The sequence below is a fragment of the Schistocerca cancellata genome, chromosome 8 (assembly GCF_023864275.1).
Source record: "Schistocerca cancellata isolate TAMUIC-IGC-003103 chromosome 8, iqSchCanc2.1, whole genome shotgun sequence".
Taxonomy (NCBI): Eukaryota; Metazoa; Arthropoda; class Insecta; order Orthoptera; family Acrididae; genus Schistocerca; species Schistocerca cancellata.
In genome coordinates, this window is record NC_064633.1 from 11,582,945 (window position 1) to 11,599,340 (window position 16,396).

The following is a 16,396-nucleotide window of genomic DNA, read 5'->3' on the forward strand; positions in this document are numbered from 1 at the left end:
ATAGAATGTCATACAGTACATGCTCACATGAGACGGATTATACCTCATCGGGACCTGTCGAACATTACAGCGATTCGTCTCAGAGACCGTCCTCAAACACTGGAGGGGTCTCTGCGGTGAATGGCGGGCGGTTACACAGTAAACACCTCCACCGCCTTGTGGCCAGTTCGCCAAGGATAGGTCAAGCAAGGTAGAAAGCAGAGCCAGACAGCATATAAATTTACCCATAAGCAGATTTCGATGTTACTGGCATTATCTTCTTTCGTTTTTATTTCACAATAAAGATATTTTTATTGTTCACTGGTGACTCGCCTCAGCTTGTTTGGGCGACCATTCTGACGTAGCGGCAATAAAATATATACATTATGTGATCAAAAGTGTACGGACACCTGGCTGAAAATGGCTTACAAATTCGTAGTGCCCTCTATCGGTAATGCTGGAATTCAATATGGTGTTGGCGCACCCTTAGCTTTGATGACAGCTTCCACACGCAGGCATACCTTCAATCAAGTGCTGGAAGGTTTTTCGGAAAATGACCGCCCATTCTTCACGGAGTGCTTCACTGAGGAGAGGTGAGGCCTGGCACGAAGTCAGCGTTCCAAAACATCCCAAAAGGAGACAAATTGCGTCATGTCAGCATCGACCAGCCACTCTTCAAGACTAGCGAACAGTTCTGCGGGGAGAATAGGCGCTATTGCCTCAACATGAGATTGATGACACTTTCGCAGCATGTCCCGTCATCGTGATGCCTGTATTGGTACCAGAGGTGATCACGCCCCACACTGAGCACATTAATCAGTTGTCGGAAGGTGTGTGGCAATACACTAAGCTGGAAAATAACAAACAATATTTTTGTCTGCCGTTACGCACGTTGCAGTCTTTTACGATCTGTATTCTTTACATTGTTTTTACCTTACTATCAACAATTTACACTGTTCTGTGGCAGAATAAACGCAACCTTGCAAATTGACAATAAATTACGTACACAAACGTTCGTCACAAACAGCTCTATTAGTGAAAACCTTATCAAAATAACCGAGACGAAGCATAACGTATAGACCGGAAAAGCGCGGTAGGTTCTGTAGCTCATGCACAGGTAAAGTAAATTTCGCATATGTGACTGCCAAGTAAGAGGGTTCGTCGAATATTGGTGTCGGCACGGTAGCTCAGAGAGCTGGTTGGCCTCTGTAATAAAAAAACTGAGTGGATGGATCAACAAACGAACTTTAACGGATGTCATGTGACGTCCGCAACGACCAAACACAACGATCACCAACGAACAAATTGAAAAAAAAAAGCGGTCTAAGGCGCTGCAGTCATGGACTGTGCGACTGATCCCGGCGGAAGTTCGAGCCCTACCTCGGACATGGGTGTGTGTGTTTGTCCTTAGGATAATTTAGGTTAAGTAGTGTGTAAGCTTAGGGACTGATGACCTTAGCAGTTAAGTCCCAAGAGATTTCATATACATTTGAAAATTTTTTGACACTTTTATTCAACACAATAATTAAATTGACTTCACTGGGATGCAAGATTTGCCCCCTGGACATTATAGAAGACGGAATGTGGCTTTTAATATGGTGTGTGGCCACCGCGGACGGCCGTGTATTAATTGCAAAGTGCTTCCGCACTGACAAGATTTCCCACCTCTCGCCGTGTGGGGTAATGTTACGCAAACAGGAACATCGTCGAAGGCGATAGATACTGAAAAGTCTTTCAAATTTGTACGAACTGTTCTTCATCTGAAACCAAGTTCATGATGGTTGCTGGATATTTATTTAAAATGTGTGTGCCTCAATACTGGATCCCCTTTTAGACCTAAGTAAGTTCTTATTCGTAGTGTTGGTACCACGTATTGAGCTATCGGTTGGAAACACAGACATATTATTTGCAACAAATTTCATCAAGAGCTAAATATACTGAGAACCAGTGTGAAAACTTGAACAGGTTTCTACTTGACGTTCTTGAATTTACACCAGAAACGCCAATTAAATGTCGAACAGATAAAACTACACTGGTGTTCAAAATTAAAGCAATATGTCATTATTTCCCCGCCCTGTGTCTAATTCACTATATAATCATACAAACTGTCAACGGATGTTCGTACGATCGTGTTCTGAATGGAAGATGACACTCCCGTCTACGCACAACCACGACAACAATGATCTCAGGGCACCTATCAAACGGGTAGTGTTCGCCAGGCAGTTTCACAACAACAATCGCTGTGTGCAGACAGTGCAGTATGGCAATGAGATAATGCCTACCAGACACTCTGCGGTGAACTGTCATAGAAAGAATGGAAGCAGGGCAGTCGCAAACGAATGTCGATCGATGGCATAACGTGAACCACTACCTTCTTTCTTGGATGTGGAGACAGGTTATAGGGACCAAACGTTTATCCCAAAGCCGAGGGCAGGGCGGACTACGTGCGGCACCAGAAAAAAATGGTTAAAATGGCTCTGAGCACTATTGGACTTAACATCTATGGTCATCAGTCCCCTAGAACTTAGAACTACTTTAACCTAACTATCCTAAGGACATCACACAACACCCAGTCATCACGAGGCAGAGAAAATCCCTGACCCCGCCGGGAATCGAACCCGGGAACCCGGGCGCGGGAAGCGAGAGCGCTACCGCACGACCACGAGCTGCGGACACGGCACCAGAAAGAGAGAACTCTTAGTTACCTGCAAGAGCACGACGGTACCGCCTTAGTACTGCACGGAAACTGACGTCTGACCTCACAGCATCAACTGGATTACTGGATGTGTTGTATCGCGGCCACACGGTGTACAGAAGGCTTCCACAGAATAGCCTTTACTGTCAGAGACCTGCTGTGTCTGTAACTCTGACGCGTCTTCACAGAAGGGAACGTCTGGAGTGGAGCCATCAACAGGCCACCTGGATGGTCGAATAGTGGACCAATGTTATTTTCACAGATGAGCCTCAGTTTGGTTTGGAGAGTGATTCTCGAGGACAGAGACAGATACTGACGACGATCCCTCACGGTGTGGGCAGGAGTTATGTTGCCCACTCGAACACGAAATTTTAGGCGTGTATCGTCAAGGCTTAACTCTGTCAGGTATCGTGACGCGATCTTGGGACGTCATCTGCGGTTGTACCGAGGCGCTGTGAACCCAGAATTCGTGTTGATGGACGATAATGCTCGACCTCATAGAGCACGGGTGATTGATGTTTCCTTGGAAACGAAAGATATTACACGCATAGCGTCGCCTGCCCGCTCTCCAGATTTGAACCCCATTGAGCACGTCTAGGACGCTAGGGAGACAAATTGCGTCATGTCAGCATCCACCAGCCACTCTTCAAGACTTGCGAACAGTTCTGCGGGCAGAATGGGCGCTATTGCCTCAACATGACATTGATGACACTTTCACAGCGTGTCCTGTCATGGTAATGCCTGTATTGGTACCAGAGGTGCCCACACCCCATACTGAGCACATTAATCAGTTGTCGGAATGTGTGTGGAAATACACTAAGCTGGAAAAAAAACATACAATATTTTTGTCTGCCGTTACGCACGTTGCAGTCTTTTACGATCTGTATTCTTCACATTGTTTTTGCCTTACTATGAACAATTTACACTGTTCTGTGGCAGAATAAACGCAACCTTGCAAATTAGCAATAAATTACGTACACAAACGTTCGTCACAAACAGCTCCATTAGTGAAAACCGTATCAAAATAACCGAGACTAAGCATAACGTATAGACCGGAAAAGCGCGGTAGGTTCTGTAGTTCATGCACAGGTCCGTATAAACGAAAGTAAATTTCGCATATGTGACTGCCAAGTAAGAGGGTTCGTCGAATATTGGTGTCGGCACGGTAGCTCAGAGAGCTGGTTGGCCTCTGTAATAAAAAAACTGAGTGGATGGATCAACAAACGAACTTTAACGGATGTCATGTGACGTCCGCAACGACCAAACACAACGATCACCAACGAACAAATTGAAAAAAAAAGCGGTCTAAGGCGCTGCAGTCATCGACTGTGCGGCTGATCCCGGCGGAGGTTCGAGTCCTACCTCGGGCATGGGTGTGTGTGTTTGTCCTTAGGATAATTTAGGTTAAGTAGTAAGCTTAGGAACTGATGACCTTAGCTGTTAAGTCCCATAAGATTTCATATGCATTTGAAAATTTTTTGACACTTTTATTCAACACAATAATTAAATTGACGTCACTGGGATTCAAGATGGTCCCCTGGACATTAGAGAAGATGGAATGTGGCTTTTAATAGGGTGTGTGACCACCGCGGACGGCCGTGTATGCATTGCAAAGTGCTTCCGCACTGACAAGCTTTCCCAACTCTCGCCGTGTGGGGTAATGTTACGCAAACAGGAACATTGTCGAAGGTGATAGTTTTGGTGGTCCAGATATTACGATTTGGGTAGGCATAGAGCTGCATGGGAGCACTGACTTCCAAATCTTCGCACACGGGACTCTCACCCATCTACGTCACTGTGATACTGTACTCTGTATCCTTGTGCATCTTTTCATTGGTGCGTTCGGCCTTGCTCTCACTTTTTTGGGTGACAAAACACGACAGCCTCGAACAGCGTAGGTGGAACAACTGTCCTTTCCCCTAACTTAAATCCCGTCACGAACTTCTGCAGTTTGTTGGAGAGACTTACTGAAGCATGTCCATATGCACAATAAACATCGAGCGAATCGCAAATTGTTGAAACGAAATAAGTCAAAATTTTCAATTCTCGTTTTTTCACTGAATAATACATTTAAGAGTATAGCCCGTCGTTGGTGTTGAAATGAAACATGTCACGCTCCTACAAGTGGTAGAAAAGAAGGTCCACCCTACGCTGTTTATTGGTGAAAGCAAATAACTCACTGACTTATTTCTTTTCAACAGATGCTGCTCGTTTCCGCGCAGAATCTGTTTTCCTCCAATAGTACACATTGTTCAAATGGCTCTGAGCACTATGCGACTTAACTTCTGAGGTCATCAGTCGCCTAGAACTTAGAACTACTTAAAACTAGCTAACCTAAGGACATCACACACATCCATGCCCGAGGCAGCATTCGAACCTGCGACCGGAGCGGTCGCTCGCCTCCAGACTGTAGCGCCTAGAACCGCACGGCTACTCTGGCAGGCTAGTACACATTGTTGATTAAATTATCCACTTCTTTTGTTGTGGCACTAACAGTCACTTTTAATGTTCATTGAGCGGCAGTTGATTGTATTACTACGGCTCCAAAAAGAAGAATAAAAAATGGTTCAAATGGCTCTGAGCACTAAGGGACTTAACTGCTATGGTCATCAGTCCCCTAGAACTTACAACTAATTAAACCTAACTAACCTAAGGACATCACACAACACCCAGTCATCACGAGGCAGAGAAAATCCCTGACCCCGCCGGGAATCGTACCCGGGAACCCGGGCACTGGAAGCGAGAACGCTACCTCACGACCACGAGTTTCGGACAAAGGAAGAATATTAGTGCAGATTATGAAAGCAATAAGGAAAAGATAGCTCGTACCAAAGGACTCCCTTACCGAAATTACAGAGGAGATTATGTTCCAAGGAAAGCAGTTAGAGAATCTTGCAGGTAAATATCAGTCTTTCTTGGAGCAACCGTATGAACCTGTATAGATGTAAATAATATCAGTATCACCAGCAATGCCAGTCTTATGTTATTAATTCCCTCTCAGCTGCAGAATGAAATCTTATGACTCCATCGCCGTAATTCAACGCCGCGCCACCGCTACGGTCGCAGGATCGAATCCTGCCTCGGTCATGGATGTGTGTGATATCCTTAGGTTAGTATTTTAAACATAGCTGCGCAACAGCAACGGTTCCACGTAATAAGACTAAAAACAGCCGACCAGTTGCAATGGATAAAGTAATCTTTACCTAGGTTTCGACAGGTTTAAATCTGTCTTCTTCAGAAGGCGGCAGTATTACATTAATATGGAATGATGTAGCAGTAATACATATGACAGTATTCACTTTTTTGTTTGTCCCTAAAAGTGTAAAGTAATGACTTATTTCTCTGTTGGTCCATTACGCCCAGGGGACATCGGCTGGTACGCACTTTTTAATTCAATAAACTTTACCAACAGCCGGGCACTTTCAGACATATTATTTAATTTTAAAAGCAACCAGTTTCGGCAATTCGTTTTGCCATCTTCAGGACCCATACGCTATTTTTTTCTCGAATCAACAACCTTAAGGTATAGCTCTATAAAACTAGATATCGTGAATCCCAATCGTTGTGCACAATGAATTTCCGAATCTAGTTGCTTTTGAAATAAAACAAAATATCTTAAAGTGTACGGCTGTTGGTAAAGTTTATTGAATTGAAAAATTACTTATTTAGTTTCTACAACTGACGATTATTTTTGTCAGCAACGCTGATGGAGTATCAGAGCGACGTACAACAGGAACTCCTTAGCAACGTTGTGGGCGACGTCGGAGCACATTGCAGAGCATGCAATGCCGTGCGTGATGATCACACTCTATGAAGAATCATGTCCCATCTTCCCTAATGTCCAGGGGATCATCAGAAATCGCGGTGACTTCAGCGTAATTATTGTCTTTGCGTAAAGTATTTATTTCTTTTCGTTACCTTCTGCGCTATAACGTAACAGTTATTTTATGTGTGGTCCAAGTGTTACAGTCTTATGTTGGTAGTGAAACATCAAGTGGAAGTTACTTTCGTCCGTAAGTTTTCCTCAGCTGTGCATGGATTATAGATATACATAGGGCATTTCATTATCTGCTGCCCTCGAAAGTTAAGCGCACACACACTGGCGGATATGCAGGTAGTCAAGTGAGTAGCTTAGATATAACCTATAATTTTTCCAGGACTTGAAATAAAAATCTCCGCCCGGTAGAGAAATAATATCTGAACCTGATGTGATAACTGTTTGAGTCCGAACATAAAACGAAAACAAGTTGCGCCCGTCTAGCAGTAATTTGTAGTTTTGTCTTGTAAATAATAGATTTCAGCTATCAGTCGTCATTTTTTTTTAATTTTATTGGCAGATCTATATTTCAGCTAGAAACTTGCCATTCTCAATGCACTATCATTTTTGATTAACGCATGTAATGTCTGTTGGTTGGGCTCCATCCACAGTTCATTGAGTATTCAATGAAGTAGTCATTGAGTATATTCATTGAGTATTCAATGAACTGTGGATGAAGCCCGACCAACAGGCGTTACATGCATTGATCAAAAATGATAGTTCATTGAGAATGGCTAGTTTCTAGCTGAAATCTGGGCCTTCCAATAAAATTTATAAAAGGACAACTGATAGCTGAAATCTATTGTTTACAAGTCAGTATAACAGTCGCTGCATGCAACAACCTTCTGAATGGAAGGTAACATGATCAGTTTGTTTCCCACACCCGGGTTCCCGGGTTCGATTCCCGGCGGGGTCAGAGATTTTCTCTGCCTCGCGATGACTGGGTGTTGTGTGCTGTCCTTAGGTTAGTTAGGTTTAAGTAGTTCTAAGTTCTAGGGGACTGATGACCTCAGAAGTTAAGTCGCATAGTGCTCAGAGCCATTTGAACCATTTTGATCAGTTTGTAGTTTTTAATCAGGAGCGCCATCCTTGATGCCGTATTCGTAGGTATCTGGTATTTATTTGAGTCTTCTGTGCACTGTCAGCTAGTGAACAAAATACAATCAAGCAGAAAACTGGAATTGCTCTCTGGGTAAACTGTAAACATCCTAGAAAATAGAGAAGTACGTGATATTTCCAACAGTGAGAAATCTTCTGATGGGGCAGCGGCTTCGTACATGTCTTAAGGAACTCTTAAGGACTGTTACTGACATGTATACTTACAACGAGATTAAAATCCTACAGAAAAATTGCAAGAGCTGACAGATGAGCCACAATACTACAACATGGGAACAGGAACTTACGGTCCTGGAATTCATCCTGAGTCAGTGAAAGCTTAGGAACAGCAGAAACAATAACGACAGCAATGCATTCGCGCTGTAAGTTCAGCAACTGTTGAAGACAGCACTACCTGATATGCGTGATCGTATCTGGATGTAGCCTGACGGAGGAACAGCTCAGGCTGATGTGCAAGTGTGTCATCTAATCTGTGCCACATATCGCAAGCGTTGGATCGGAAACTGAGGTCCAATTGGAGCGGCTGATGCCTGGTGTACTTGGTAGAGTGCTCCAACACTTTATACGAAGATGTTATCTACATCTACATCTACATCTACATTTATACTCCGCAAGCCACCCAACGGTGTGTGGCGGAGGGCACTTTACGTGCCACTGTCATTACCTCCCTTTCCTGTTCCAGTCGCGTATGGTTCGCGGGAAGAATGACTGTCTGAAAGCCTCCGTGCGCGCTATAATCTCTCTAATTTTACATTCGTGATCTCCTCGGGAGGTATAAGTAGGGGGAAGCAATATATTCGATACCTCATCCAGAAACGCACCCTCTCGAAACTTGGCGTGCAAGCTACACCGCGATGCAGAGCGCCTCTCTTGCAGAGTCTGCCACTTGAGTTTGTTAAACATCTCCGTAACGCTATCACGGTTACCAAATAACCCTGTGACGAAACGCGCCGCTCTTCTTTGGATCTTCTCTATCTCCTCCGTCAACCCGATCTGGTACGGATCCCACACTGATGAGCAATACTCAAGTATAGGTCGAACGACTGTTTTGTAAGCCACCTCCTTTGTTGATGGACTACATTTTCTAAGGACTCTCCCAATGAATCTCAACCTGGTACCCGCCTTACCAACAATTAATTTTATATGATCATTCCACTTCAAATCGTTCCGCACGCATCCTCCCAGATATTTTACAGAAGTAACTGCTACCAGTGTTTGTTCCGTTATCATATAATCATACAATAAAGGATCCTTCTTTCTATGTATTCGCAATACATTACATTTGTCTATGTTAAGGGTCAGTTGCCACTCTATGCACCAAGTGCCTATCCGCTGCAAATCTTCCTGCATTTCGCTACAATTTTCTAATGCTGCAACTTCTCTGTATACTACAGCATCATCCGCGAAAAGCCGCATGGAACTTCCGACACTATCTACTAGGTCATTTATATATATATTGTGAAAAGCAATGGTCCCATAACACTCCCCTGTGGCACACCAGAGGTTACTTTAACGTCTGTAGACGTCTCTCCATTGATAACAACATGCTGTGTTCTGTTTGCTAAAAACTCTTCAATCCAGCCACACAGCTGGTCTGATATTCCGTAGGCTCTTACTTTGTTTATCAGGCGACAGTGCGGAACTGTATCGAACGCCTTCCGGAAGTCAAGAAAAATAGCATCTACCTGGGAGCCTGTATCTAATATTTTCTGGGTCTCATGAACAAATAAAGCGAGTTGGGTCTCACACGATCGCTGTTTCCGGAATCCATGTTGATTTCTACATAGTAGAATCTGGGTTTCCAAAAAAGACATGATACTCGAGCAAGAAACATGTTCTTAAATTCTACAACAGATCGACGTCAGAGATATAGGTCTATAGTTTTGCGCATCTGCTCGACGACCCTTCTTGAAGACTGGGACTACCTGTGCTCTTTTCCAATCATTTGGAACCTTCCGTTCCTCTAGAGACTTGCGGTACACAGCTGTTAGAAGGGGGGCAAGTTCTTTCGCGTACTCTGTGTAGAATCGAATTGGTATCCCGTCAGGTCCAGTGGACTTTCCTCTGTTGAGTGATTCCAGTTGCTTTTCTATTCCTTGGACACTTATTTCGGTGTCAGCCATTTTTCGTTTGTGCGAGGATTTAGAGAAGGAACTGCAGTGCGGTCTTCCTCTATGAAACAGCTTTGGAAAAAGGTGTTTAGTATTTCAGCTTTACGCGTGTCACCCTCTGTTTCAGTGCCTTCATCATCCCGGAGTGTCTGCATATGCTGTTTCGAGCCACTTACTGATTTAACGTAAGACCAGAACTTCCTAGGGCTTGTATTAAACGTGGTGTTCGCCATTTTGAGCACCTTCTGTAAAGTACAACATTGTTACGTGAACAGCACATTGTCTTCGTTGAAATTAAGGCGCTTGTGCCTTCTTGTTCCTTACGTTCTAAAGATTTTACTGCAGCTCAATACTACTTCGACGACCATTAGTCCATATTCCAAAGTTGATTTCGACTCGTCTATCAGCTCCTTCAGTTTTTGCTCAACCTTTGAATCGTACTCTAAACACATCGACGCACATACTTTTGGAATGCCCACGGCGTCGTTAGAGCAAATGGTCTCGTATATAAGGAAGTCGAAATGCCAAAAAGTGTAACGAGGATCGACCCCTAATGCACGAACAGGCAGTCACACTGAACTCAAAAACTGAAACGTATTGCGCATAAATGAACGGGGGTGGGACGTTAGATACTTGATTTTCCCTTTGCCATCATCACTGGAAACAGCAAGAACGACGCAGTATACATGTGGAGCTATTGAAACTGGAAAGACAACAGTAAAATTGTTGTAGGAGAATCTGATGCCAAGCACAGGCTAATTGCAACAATAAAAGTGACACAAACACGATCAAGACAGTATGCAAAGCTTCGTTTCCATAGATATAAGTGCAGCTCGTCAATATTGGCCTTTTGGTAAGCATGATTAAAAGACTAGACAGAAAAGAAAGGGAAGTATGAACTGTGTTCAGTGTGAGGAAGTCTCGCGCTGCCACAAGAAAGGCGTTATGCATCACGGGAAGTATTACTGTCAATATCGTTTGAGGTATGTTCTACAGAGTATCAGAAAGCATACAGCTTACGAAATGACCCTGAGGTAAAAATGGAAAAAGTCGACCTTATGCTGTACCACACAAACAGTCTTACTTCAGTAGATCGGAACTGATACAAAATGACTTCAGAAAATTAGTAGAGGAATCTATCAAATTATAGGCATTTTACCGATGAATTTAAACGTTCTTTTACTTTTCTGACCTTAGTTAGTATTTTTGCGTTACTTTCTTTTCTATTACGGACACTTATCAACAGAATTCTGTATCAGCTCACAATTATGCTCCATGTTATTTGATGCTTTTAAGTTAAAATTCAGTGAAGTGCAGGATAGATCAGACATCATAATTAGTGACTGAAAGTGAAACAACATTAACACTTCTTTCCACACTTGTTTGCCATATCTCGAAGCGGGAAGACTGGAGCAAGACTGTCACATTTACAACATATAAAACACAACTGAATCCCAAGCTTTCCGAATTTTTAAAAGCTGTTGGTCAAATGTTTGACTGACCCGAAAACATGACTTCCTATAAATTACACAAAGGGCATCCATCGGAATTTTCATAGACAAACTAAGAGTGGAGTGGACAAATGGGGAAGCAAATTCAACCGTATGAGGTCTGTATACTTGTTTGAAAGTTAACCGGATTAACTTTCTCACACTTTCAGGGCAAATTACACTATGAATTACAGTCCGAATTTTCGTAGCCAAACGAAGACTGGGAAACTGACAAATGGTGTACAAAACTGACCAACGGGAGATCTAGTTTTGCATAAAGGGGTTTGAGTGTTTGACAGTCATCCAGCTAATGAAAACTGAAACATTTTTACCTATTTAAATGATGTGTCAAAAAGATTTCCCCTTTAAGGTCTAGCGGTTTTGCGCGTAAAAAGTTGCATTCGCGTGATATTTGTCTCCCAGAATGGCATCGTTCGAACGAAGGGCTAAGCTGACAAAATTTCGAGAACAGAAGACGCCAAGAAAGCAATTGAGGTGTGAGAAAGTTTGTGTCTTACAGGTGTATCTACTGAACGTATAAAGTATTGCGTTGGCGTGATATTTGATTTGTACAACGGCTTCGTTCGTATCAAATACTACATTTAGCACATTTAGAGAACACATAATAAAATGCAACCCCTGCCACCGTCGTTTGGACGTTTTTTTATTATACTGTAACCACTTTCAGCGACTCTATACACCAGCTTTGGGCCTTAACTGACGCTGATGGGTTGAACTCAGTTGGTAGTTGATGGTTACAGACGCGACATCGCTTTTACAGTATTGTACGGAAGCCAGCTCACAGATGTTGGCCACTGATGGGATCATACATGCGATTGGAATTCAACCCCTTAACGTCAGTTCAAGCCTGACGATCGTGTATTGAGTCACTGAAACAGCCTGTAATACAATAAAATAACATCAAAACGACGGCTGCAGGTGTATTGTTTTATTACGCAAGCGAACGGCCGAAGTCTCGCAGCCCGTCAGTCCCAAGGATGGACATAGAAAAAAATTCGAGGACAGTTTCATGTACACAACATGAAATACAAAAAATAAATAAAAAAAGGAACGGTCAAACATTTTGTGAAATGATTTGTCTAAACGTAAGAAATAAAATACATTAGGGTAATACCTGGCGCGTGAATGAATGATGCTCTCCAGATAATTAGTTTCCTGTTCAGAATGCACATTTTCTTTCCTGATATCTGAAGGATTTTCTGCTCGAAAATTTTTGAGACTGAAAAAATGTTATAAATTTTACAAACATTTTGGCACAAATGATATAAATATGTCAAGTCCACACAGCAGCTCACCGCCGAGAAGACATAATTTACCAGACAATATTGTCTAGCACTCATCAGAATTCAGAGATTCTAAGAAAAACATTGAAAATGAATTTTTCGATCGGTACATCGTTTGCTGTACATGATTTAGAGCATCATTCAAAGGTGCGACAAACGTTTCTCTAATATATTTCATTTCTTACTTTCATTTCACAGAACATTTGACCATTTTTATTTTATAAAGAAAATTTTTAGTCATTTTTTGAGGTCATTTCAAAAGTTTTGATACCGATGCATGTTTCTGTTCTGTTGCGATTTTCCTCTCATGTCCTTTTCGAAACTGCATAATTAAATGTTTCTTTCCAGCATAAATGTTGTAATCAGAAACTTGCATTACACCATGATAATGACCACTTTCAAAAGTGTGTTATTTCCACTCTCCCACTGGTTTACAGCATCCAGTACGCTACATTATTTTAATATTATATTTCATCTCTTTTTCAGTTCGTCTGTTTTTACTTGTTTTAAATTTTTACTAAATGCATTATTGTTTATGTATGGAGAATGAAGACAAACATCTCACATTTGTTAACAAGAATGATTTGTGGTAGTGTGTATTAGTATGTATCTTAACGATGATTCGTCAGGCAGTATTTTACATATCACATAATGTAATTTCTACACTTTATAAAAGCTGTGGAACACAACCAACGAAAAACATTTTAGAACTTAGAATTTGGCTTTTTATGAGCGTTATGCAGATGAGCTTTTCGTTTTTAAAATAATTCGACAGAGCGTCTTTTTACAGAAAAATGTACTCAGTCTTTGTTTACAGTATGGCATGTTAGCGGAGACTCAGAAAATGAGGGAAAGGAAAGATGACGGCTGGGAGAAAAAAAAACAGTGTATGGAAGACGATCTAGTGGCTTGAGAGAAAAACATTTTGTAATTTGTTCCTTGTGTTCCCAACGTAAGGAAACATACGTAAACCTGCTACTGAGATACGAGAAATTGGTTAACAGTTTCTTCTTCATTTTTATACAATTTTAAGTATGTTTTGGTTGTACAAGCACATCTTAAGTAGTCTGAAATAATTTCAGTAAACTTGGTGACAGGAAACGAGAGACATGAAGTTCAAAAGTTGGCAACAATGCAGTACAAAACACAAACGATGTTGAAGAAATAACGGTGACATATAGATGGGTAAATATGTTGTTACTGCAGGGCAGCATCTGCTTAGTACAGTAAACCTGCAAGAACTGGAAAGTACTATTCTGCAGAGGAAGACAAACTCTTGTACTTTAGTTTCATTAAAGAAGAATGTGAACATAAAAGGAAGGCATTGGAGGCTTAATTTCAACGAGTTAGATATAAGTAATTTTGTTTTCAAGTCACAGAATAAATTGTCTTTATTGGTATTTACTACATGTGCTAGCACAAGTTTTTGTTCTCAACATTTATGTTGTCATAAATGGGCGTGGAAAGTCTGTGTTTGTTCAGCTTAGTCAAGAACAGATCAGGTACACTGACGGGCGCTATATACTGGTGTTGTATATCTCGGGGAAAATGCTCTTTGTAATGGATAAACATTTTAGTGTCTCTATAACCGTAATGAGGTATTGGCCACTCCGACAAGAAACGGAGTGGCAGTGGCATGGGAGGGTATTCTGAAAATTCTGAGACACACATCTCTGTTTGAAGTGCTCCCTGTGATACCGCGACGGTGTTAAAAGTTGCATGTAGTTTTTATCAAAATGACAGTGTATGCAATATGACTCAGTAACACCTCTGTAATAATTATATATGGGCAAGTCTTGTGCGATAGGTGCTCTGCAGCTTGAAAGTATTTGTTGAAGTGCACATTGCTGTAGACCGTGCACTGCACTGGTCTCCTATTACTTGACATACATCAATTTTAGCATCATAAGAATTAGCGCACACATCCGACGCACACGTACGCTGTATGTAAGTAGTCTTTTATATTTCTTCGACAATGTAAGGAAAATGTTCTTATGTTTTAGATCTGATATGTGTACATAAATTTGAATGTCCTCTTTATCAGATGCCACTGGTAATGGGCTATATGCCCAAATAGTGATCTGGCAATTAATATTTTTTAAATGAAGCCAGATGTCTCCCAACAAAGATTATACTGAAGCTAATGTAGACCGCGGAACTATACGTACCTAATTTTGTACACAAAATGTCAGTTTGGGCTCAACGGGAAAAATTACATTTAATGTGTTTTTAAGTGTCGTGACAGAAGGTTTATTTCGATCTAACAACAGACGACACGTCACTGAAGCGTGAGACTGGCAAGGCGCCGTATAGCTGCGTGCTAATTTTGTGCACAAAATTTCAGTTTGGGCTCAACGGGAAAAATTACGTTTAATGTGTTTTTAAGTGGAGTGATAGAAGGTTTATTTCGATCCAACAACAGACGACACGTCACTGATTTGGAGGAAGCGCTGTACAGACAGTGCCTACACAATATGGGAATATAAGGAAATGGATTGACCGATGGTGAAGATGAAGCGTGAGACTGGCAAGACGCCGTATAGCTGCGTGAATTATGAACGGAGTGGCAACACTACGTTCATCTTAGGCGCCGCCGCTGTGTGTGTACGGATTTGCACGGGGGAGTCGACAATAGCGGAGTTTAACAGGTGTTCCCGCCCGCGGGTTTGGGCGGCTAATTTGGCATGCAGGGCCGACAAAGGGCCGCGCCGAAGGGCTGGCGGCGGCCCTGCGGCCTCACCCCGCCCCCGCGGGCTCCGCTCCGGAGACTGGGCTGACGCAGCAGCGCGTGTGGCGGGCAGATGCGACGCGACCCCACGCCGGGGCAGCCGGGCCGGCGCCGGGTACCTACCAGGTCGATGAGCTGCGACAGCCGCAGGCCCAGCTTCACGAGCACCGTGTCCGTGTTGTTGCTGACGGGCCGGATGAGGCGGTTGTAGTTGGACAGCAGGTCGTCGTACAGCCGCTTCGCGTCCGGGTTGGCCGCGGCCGGGTGCAGCGGCAGCAGCAGCAGCAGCAGTAGCAGCGGCGGCAGCGCGGCCGCCATGCCGGCTCGGCTCTCGCTACTGGGGGCGGCGCTCGGCCATGCCCCCGTCTCGCCGCGCTGCGACCAGCGCCCCCGGCGTCGCTGAGGCGTCGGCGTCGGCGGCGGCGGCGTCGGCTCGGTGCGAGCTCGCAAGGCGCTGCGGCTACGGCGGGGCGCACCGACGCGTGCAGCTCGGGCGGCCGACCGGACCCGGCGGCCTGCGATGGTTCCCCGGGCCGCCACCGCCGCCCGGCAGCAGCACTGCGGCCCAGCTGGTGTGGCGGGGCCGCGGCTGGCGTCACGCTGCGCATGCGCACGCGTCTCCGAGGGGGCGCGTAGCGGGTCCGGTGTGGTGCCCGCGCCTTTCACAAAAGATTCCTCTGGTTCACACACGGCCGGTTCGAGAACACGAGAGACATTGCACATAAAATTCGCACCATTTTTATTTTACTGACGCTTTTCTCCTGCAATATGTCTTTAAATTCGTCAATACAAGAAAAAAATGGCTCTGAGCACTATGGGACTTAACTTCTTAGGTCATCAGTCCCCTAGAACTTGTTGTTGCTGTTGTTGTATTCAGTCCTGAGACTGGTTTGATGCAGCTCTCCATGCTACTCTATCCTGTGCAAGCTTCTTCATCTCCCAGGACTTACTGCAACCTACATCCTTCTGAATCTGCTTAGTGTATTCATCTCTCGGTCTCCCTCTACGATTTTTACCCTCCACGCTGCCCTCCAATGCTAAATTTGTGATCCCTTGATGCCTCGGAACATGTCCTACCAACCGATCCCTTCTTCTTGTCAAGTTGTGCCACAAACTCCTCTTCTCCAAAATGCAGTAAATGAAGCAGGCAAAAAGG

At 43.5% G+C, this 16,396-nt stretch overlaps 1 protein-coding gene across 1 annotated transcript in view; it reads right to left on the reverse strand.

Moving 5' to 3' along the window:
- Window positions 1-15,963, reverse strand: part of LOC126094963 (acetylcholine receptor subunit alpha-L1) — a 713,068-nt gene extending 697,105 nt beyond the window's left edge. The window contains exon 1 of the mRNA XM_049909618.1: window positions 15,364-15,963. Coding sequence (XP_049765575.1) covers window positions 15,364-15,963 — 600 coding nt within the window. The remainder of the gene's footprint in view (window positions 1-15,363) is intronic.
- Window positions 15,964-16,396: the final 433 nt, after the last annotated feature.